The 8,552-nt window shown below is 34.4% G+C and overlaps 1 protein-coding gene across 1 annotated transcript; it reads left to right on the forward strand.

Annotated features, from left to right (window-relative positions):
- Positions 1-346: 346 nt before the first annotated feature.
- On the forward strand, positions 347-7,010 carry LOC106900775 (polypyrimidine tract-binding protein 2-like; the record flags this gene model as incomplete). The annotated part of the gene is made up of 4 exons (XM_014962909.1): positions 347-490; positions 4,084-4,248; positions 4,325-4,435; positions 6,170-7,010. Coding segments are annotated over 4 exons (447 nt in total), but the record flags the coding sequence as incomplete, so codon positions are not given.
- Positions 7,011-8,552: the final 1,542 nt, after the last annotated feature.

Consider the following 8,552-nt stretch of genomic DNA (forward strand, 5'->3'; position numbering starts at 1 on the left):
AAAAAAAAAAAAGCTTTTTGTTCCTTTATTTTTTTTATGAACTATATACTGTCTTTGAGTAAAAATTCTTTGGGAACAGAGGATGCTTGGCAGCTACATAAAGCAAAAGGTTAGCTGTAAGATAAGTGTTTAGTCCTGCAACTTCACAGGTGGATTTTTGGAGATGAGGTAGCTTAGCAAATAAAGTTGGTATGTAGAAAATGACATCATCTGAAGACTGATATTTGTTAAAATGTGTTACTGAACCCTATAAGTGTTTTTTAAAACCTCTTTAAGTGCTCTTACATGCTGCTAATATGAAGATTATCTTATGTGTAAATACTGAAAATTAACTGTTTAATTCCAGGCGTTTTTGGAACTTGCTACAGAAGAAGCAGCTATAACTATGGTTAATTACTACTCTGCTGTGACACCTCATCTTCGTAACCAACCTATCTATATCCAGTATTCCAATCACAAAGAGCTAAAAACTGACAATACACTTAACCAGGTAAATTTACTGTTATGTAGTATTACAAATGCAGACAAGTAGAAAACGAGGCATGAAATATATTCTTGGTTTATGTGACGATTAAATCATTTGGTTTTGTCCATATTCTGAGACTACTGTAGTCTTTCCTATGATCATTCCATTTTGTGACATTGAAGGGGATTTGTTTTCTGTGTGATCTTTCCATTTCGATGAATTTTCAGTGAAATTCTTAATGTTTCCTTAATGTAAAAAGAAAGAGATTCTGAATTGTCTCCTGACTTCAATTTTTTTGATAAAATAAGTTTTCATCTTAGTTTAGAGACTGTAGGATGAAAAAAAATAACTTTCTGACACCTGCAATTCTAATGCCAATTTGAATTTCCCTAGTGATAATGACTAATGCCAATGCCTACGTTTCAGTGCTTTGAATGATCGCTCTGGTAACGCTGGTAACCTAACTTATGTGATCTGCTGTTCCTGGAGAAGAATACCTTCATGATCACTGTAGAGACAAATGTACTTAATAAGAAAAATATTATTTGCTTTTGCCTTTGCAGAGCCTATTTCACAATTAATAGAGATGCATATGTCTGTTCTTAATAGAACAGGAAAATAAGCAAAAGAACATGGCGACTATTGTGTATGAATTATAGGTCGGGGGGGAAAAGGCATCAACTCACAAGGCAGGTGATTATTTTAAGGTTGAATTCTTACATAATGTTATAAAAGGCAGTGTAAATACCAAGTTAAGTTTCTGTTATTTGTGTCCCCTCTTAGGTAAGCTATGCAAGTAGTAAAATTATAGCTGTTACCTTTAAAATGAGTTTGTAATTTGTTGAAAGATGTCTTGTTTCAGATCAAGTATACTGTTGATTTTTCCTGTTGATCTTTCTAAACATTCCAGTTCCTTAGAATCTTCTGATAGTTTGTCTGCTAGAGGTACTTTTTAAAATTGAGATTCTTCCTCCCCACCCATCCCCAATGTCAGCAATAATGGAAAAATAAATAACTTCATTTACTTTGAAAAAAGAATAGAGCATGAATTCTCTCTGCACAAATCATGACTGGACATACTCCTTAAGGAGCTTTCTCTTATGTTGTCCCCTGGCTTCTGTGGATATACTTGTTTCAAACTTCATATGTCCACCTTTTCAACACATAGGATGTACTGAATTTTCACCAGCTTTTATGGCACCATACGCATTAATACCCAATTTTAACATATTCCTAGCCTTTCAGGTCTTTCTTTCTTTAATTTAGAATGAAATAATATAAATTGGTACTTGGCAGTAACTTTTCTGTAACTAGTATCTCATGAGACATTCTATAAAACACAAGAAGGTTGGATATACGTTTTTCTATAAGGAAAAATAAAGTTGGTGCAGTGTGGTTTTTTTGTTTTGTTTTTTTTTAAATACTCAAAACTTTATTTGAAAGCTTTCTCATCCAGCCAAATTCATTTAGAAATTGTCTTTTTCTGGATGTTCAAGCAGGAAGCTATGAAGAAGTCAAGATGTTAGTACATGCAGATGAAGAGATAGGATAAAAAAAATGGAGAAAGCTGCAAATATGTTAGTTATAAAGAAGATAGAAAAAAATATTTAACCAGGGAGTACTTTAAACAGCCATACCTTTAGAAATAATGGAAGTAGGAGAAGTTCCATTAAGCTATGCTACTCTGAATTTCTCAATAATAATAGCTCCAAGATTATTTTTAGTTATGTACTCAGAATGAGTTGGCTCTGAATAAACAGATTCAAAAGGGAATATTCAAGTTTTCATCTCAGCTTTATGAAAATCCTTTTCCTGTGAGACATCAAAACACTGTGAGAGGAGCATTTAAACTCAGATTTAAAAGAAACATCTCTTAACCTTGATTCATACAGTATCTAGACTCAGAAAAACTGACAACAGGATGACCTATGTAACTATAATTCTCCCTAAGCATCCGCCTGTCATAAATGCATGGTTTTAGTCTTTCTGCACAGACATTGCAATATCTAGAAATAAGTAGATGTTGCACTTTCTCAACGGTGTAGCTGATATCTTAAAATTAATTCCAGTTTTGCAAAAATAAGAAAAAAGCTTTACATACTACTCAAATGTATTCAAAAATGGCTATGGTATATATGGATACTAAATGTTATTTTGAATTTGTTTGACAAAATACTTATGTCATGACATTGGCATAAACATCTGTAAAATTGTTAAGATCTGTGTTCATATTAAATTCAGTGGAATGAAATACGATGTATAAGCATAGGTGGATATTGCTAACAAGGGTCACATGTTAAAATTGACTTCACAAGTTTTGATTCTTTGGGTTATACAATATAAACTTTTCTAGTCACTTTAAGGAGTGAGTTTTGATTGATAAGTGCTTCCTCTCTCCTTACAGAAGGAGTAGGAAGTAATTGTGCAACTCAGCCAAATATGTAGGCAGCTTGAAAGTTGTGTATTTCATACATTAGGAAAAAAAAGAATGTTTTGTTGTCAAAGGTGTTTTTACAGAGTTACAGTAATTAACATTATACATAGAGGTAAATTTTGTTTTCCCAACTAGTGTTCACCAGGTCTTTTTTTTTCCCTCCCCCAACTTTCCTTACTCATTGATTCGTTTCAGTATGAGGAGTATCATGTAAGTTGTGAGACATGAAATTGTGTAGTAGTTCTAATACCTTTAAAATATGCGATATGCGTTAATATGGTGATTATTATTTTTACCTGGCATGCTCACTTGTCTCCGTTTTGTATCATTTTGCTTTGTAAGGCTACTGTAATGAAAGTATTAAATGGAAACCCTTTTTTCTGCACTTTTTCTTTCTTGGAAAAAGACATCTAATCTTTTTGATACTGTCAGTTTTGGCAGTGGAAGTAGTTACATAGATACATGTTCTTGTGATGTCATCATATGGTTACCTTTGAATTTCTAAAACCCTCCTTATGTTTAAAAAACAAAAAATCCCCACACGTGGAGAGGATTTTGTTTTTGTGAAAGAGGGTGGATAACAGACACCAGGTTTTTTACCTCTCTGGATACTACTTTCTGACACTTCTCAGTCTTGTATATTATTTCATTGTGTTAAAAAGGAGAAGTTTGGAAGCATTAGTTTAGCATTATTCCTTCCTGTTGGAGCCTTTTACATAACTAAAATGGCAGTGAGATGTTACCTGTAGTACAATCTCTTGAAAAATACATAAAAACTTATGTTTTCTGTAGGCTTGGTTTTTTTGTTGGTTGGGTTGTTGGTTTTCTTTTTTCTTCTTTAAAGGAAAGGAAAAAGGTCTGAAGAGTCATGAAACATACAAAATCTTCACTTTCTTTGTCCTTACTAGTAGAACAATGAGCTTGCTACTAGGAAGATTGATATTGGTTCCGTTAGAAGCCCCTCCTTACTGTGACATGAGGATTAATTGATGTTTTCATTTTTATTGTCTCTTCTCACTGAGTCAGACTGCATTGCACTTACATTGTGTTATGTCTGTAGCTCTGAGTTTTAAATAAGTGGACTATTTTATGTTACTGAAGTTAACTATATTAATATTGCTAATTAATTTCTAGCTATCATATTGAAATATTTAAAGATCTGTCTGTTTTTTTTATTTTTAAGCGGGCCCAAGCAGTTCTTCAGGCAGTGACGGCGGTGCAGGCAACAAACGCTCCCATTAGTGGGACCACTGTTAGTGAAAGTGCAGTGACTCCAGCTCAGAGTCCAGTACTCAGAATAATTATTGATAATATGTACTATCCAGTAACCCTGGATGTTCTTCATCAGGTAAGCCAAATTTCATTTTAACTTGAGTTATGATTGGGAGGAACTTGTGTATAACACTTTATGATGTTTTTGGCAGATATTCTCTAAATTTGGTGCTGTATTGAAGATAATCACATTCACAAAGAATAACCAGTTTCAAGCTTTACTGCAGTATGGCGATCCAGTAAACGCACAGCAAGCAAAACTAGTAAGTAGCGTTCTCTTTTAAGGCTGGGGACCTTCCTGTACTCTAAATGTTTGGCACTTTGTTATAGGAACATTTGACAATCATATTATCGTGTCATATTCCTTCTATGACTTTTTTGAGATTAAAAAATAACTGGGAGTTGTTATATAATGTTGTTATTGCGTAAAATCAGTGTTTAATACTATGTCTAAAGAATTGTATACATCTGTAATTATGAACAAATATTTTAATAAGACTGCACAAAGATGAGATAATATGCAAGATGGCAATAATGAAGATGTCAACCAGAAGTACAATGTAGGATGTAATGTTGATGCATAATTAGTTCACTGTAAGCAGCAAATTTAGTAAGCCCATTGGATTATTGGTAGATACTTTCTAAGCATCAAAACAAAGATCTGATTTTTGGATTAGATATAGGTTTGTGAAAGTATTTAATTACACTATCCTAAAAAAATATCTAGACTTTATTATATCCGTAAATGCCCAGAAGAAAGAGTGCAATCTTACTCATGGGACCAGACAATAACGAACCTTTGCAGCAGTGACAGATGAGAGCTGGATCTTACTTTTGTTTTATAGGAAACTCTCCTATCCTGGGTAGGAGAGGCAAGAACAGGTAACTTGTTTTATTCGTTATAGCAGAAGACAGCCTGAGGATAAATTATGACAAAGATCAAAAGGATGTCATCTAGACCAGATGTTTTGAATTAATGTAATGGGATATATTCACATCTGTGGCAATAGGAAAGTTGAACCAAAGGGCAAGGCTAGATTTTTTTATTACTATTTTTTCCAAGAGATAAATGGAATGAATTTATATTTTCAAACCTTCACATGCAGTGTGGGGTTCTGGAAGGTTGATTAAAATTGATGTGCTGGTTAAGTGTCGCTTGGCAGCATAGAATGTGCTTATTGCCCATAGATGACAGAATACTTGAGAACTTAAGGAAAAGTGAAAAGCTCGCACCTCAGACTAACTTGGCAGTGAATATCTCTTAGTAGAGGAAAGAAAAGAAAAAAATAGGCTTAGTTTTCTGTTGTAAAGAATGATGACTATATTGAAATAAAGACCTTCATTAAATGTTGGAGGATGGTCATTTTTATCTTCATCACCAAATGAAATACTGGGTGTTGATTAGAAGAGTGTGAGATGGTCAAGGCAGGGAATCACAAAAAATAAGAGACATGCTTTCATAAAACAGAGTGTAAGTTTTCATGCTATTAAGAAAAATAAAGTTAGTCAAAGAGAAGAAGATTTGCAGCTTGATTTACGGTGATCTGCTTTAAGCTAATCTACTCCTGAAGAGCACTCTGGAAGCATTTGTAGATTTGGAGTACAATTTAAATTACGGATATGCTTTTCAGAGATGCATAATATCAAATATTAGATCATGTCTCAGAGTAGAGGGAGATGCAAATGTGTCACTGTAATATGTAAAAATTTGCTTGGATGGGATACACCTTTCAGATTTTAAGTAGATTTTAAAATAGTAATACAGAAGCTAGATCTTCAACCTACAATTGCTGCAGAAATTGACTGTAGTCATTTAGATTTGTATTTAAAATCAACAGTTGGATGCTAATGTGTTTGTTGCAGAATGTTATAATTCAGTCTTGATTTGTGTTTGGAAAGTTATTTTTTAGTAATAGATGTTAATGCTGCTTTAAAAATGCATTTTTTGAAGCAAAATATGACATCAAGTGATAAATCTTTTGACTTCGTTTTTTGAGTCTTACATATATTATCAGAAGATTTAATGGGAAGATGGCATCTCTGAAATGAACTGTAGTGATTTGAAAATTGTCAGTGTAATTCTAGGAATATATTATAAAGACGTGACAAAATAACAAGGATGAGGTATGTAAAAATATGAAAGGAACTGAAGAATCTTTTGCTGTTGTTGACTTCTGACAAACTTATACTAGCTTGTGGGATACTGTATTGGTCATATTTTCTATTATTTTTTTTTTTAAAGAGCATGTATTTGTTTCTCCAGTTTTGCATGTTTTGATTAGGGTAGCTCCTCACTAGTGGTAGCTCGTGTGACTGACTAAACTTCATTGAATAACAGTGACTCCTGCATGTACAGTCATTGTCAGAGTGATCTTGGAGCCTATCGAAGTGACAAACTGAAACAGTCATAGGTTTATAGTTTTGTATTTTAACCAATCTATGCGTAAATAGGTAAAATGCTAAGAGTAATACCAACTGCAAGTATTGAAGAATGCTAAATTTGAAGGAAGGTTTGATTTCCCCGCTACCCTCCCAGGCTATATAGAGGAAAATAAGTACAGTTTTTATGATTGAGCTACTGTGGTAAAACATTAAGTGCCACCAAAACAAAAGGAAAGAAACAGTCAGGTGATAAGAAGAAAACTTCCAGTTTAAATAAGTCTGGAAATACAGTAGAAGCAAGAAGATGTGGTGGCTTCACTTAAGTTGCATGGAGTTCAAAATTAAAAGCATGGTAAAAGAGTAAAGAAGTTTTCAATTTGTTTTCCATCAATTGTTACTATAGAAGATAACGGGGAAATTTAATTTTCCACTGGCACTCTTCACAGGAAATCAGAATGTGGCCTTAATAGAAATTGAAGACTTATTAAGGAAGTTAAAGAGCAATTTGAAAAACTCAAGTGATGTAAGTACCAAGGAGAGATGCTATTCATTTGGAGATTCTGAGGCAATAGTGAGTCTGACAAGAATGTACAATACAAAGCCTCCAGCCCTATGGGACCACTTTTGCTTTTTGAATGAGCAAGTAGTGAAAAATTGCATTCCCGCTCCACTTGCTTTGTGAGAAACTCTTTTCCTATAAAAGTAGACTATGGCTACACTGAGTCATGTTTCATCACCACCCTCAGATTGGATCATTATAGTTTGTTACACTGGCAAGTAAAGGTGAAGACAAGAAACTTTAATTCTTTGCAATGCAGTAGTCTAGCCATGGGTTGGAAAAAGTACTGAGAATGTGCAACAGTAGAGCGCATTGAACTACTGTGTTTCTCCAAATGAAACAGAAAGTCATGTCCTGGAGATGCCTGTGTGCATAAGGAGATATTCTAAGCATCAGAAATTGGCCATTTTCATAGTAAATGATCAGTACCCTCAGCATAAGCAGCGAACTACAATATCTGAATACCAGTAATCTGGTATGCCATGAGAAGATTAGAGTGCCAGTGTTCCTGTCTGAACAGCTGGCTAATCCAGGGTCTTGTCTCTGTGTAACTGCACCAAAATTACTTTTGCCAAATCTTGGATAGTAACAGAGTTATTAATGCATTGTCTATGGAGGATTAACTGAGACTCACAAATAGAGCATGGCAGTCATCCTGACCCAACATGGATTAAAAATACCAGAAGTTTAATTGAGAGGCTCTGTTATAGTAGGTCAGTTGGTCCTTACTTGGCCCGTAGGTGATTTGGAGTATCTCTACAGAGATTCTGTGCGATTTGACTCTCCACTCAAGATGTCATCTTTCCAGTTGTTTTGAGTGACAGCTTCAGGGTGGCTCTGCACTGGTAGCAGTCTGCAAAAGATTTCTGCTAGGCTACATTGCCCTAAAATCTGTAATAGGAACTTCAGGTAGTCACTGCCGGAATCTCCAGGTGAGTTATATAGCTTCAGGGCCATGATCCACAATTATCGCATTAGGATTTTTGGGCATCTCCAATCCTAAAGATTGCCGTTTGTGGTCAGAAATAAGTAGTGTTCAGGTAAACAGAAGAGTGTTGGATTGTATCCATTGTATCAGAAAGCCCAGGAAGTGCAGGAACAGTGTTTGTGTCCTGGATTTTCAAATTTTGTAGAAAATAATAAGATATACAACAGGTCCTTCAGTCAAGGAACTGCACTGAAAAAAAAAATCTTATTTTAGGATAAAGGAACATGCTTTACACACACTTTTTTAGCCACAGAAACTTCTTGTATCCAAGACTCTTGTATCAAAATAAATTAATTTCATTCAGATGTATTTCTGTAGGATGCATTTGGGACACATCTCTCCCAAGAGATATTTGCCATATTACTTTGAGGTGCTTATTTGAAGCAGGGTGTGTTTTGTAAGGGTTACTTTTTTTTAAAGCCTTAAACTACTATGCCCTTCAAAAAAAAAA

This window comes from Calidris pugnax, unplaced genomic scaffold (assembly GCF_001431845.1).
Source record: "Calidris pugnax isolate Ruff unplaced genomic scaffold, ASM143184v1 C15181526, whole genome shotgun sequence".
Taxonomy (NCBI): Eukaryota; Metazoa; Chordata; class Aves; order Charadriiformes; family Scolopacidae; genus Calidris; species Calidris pugnax.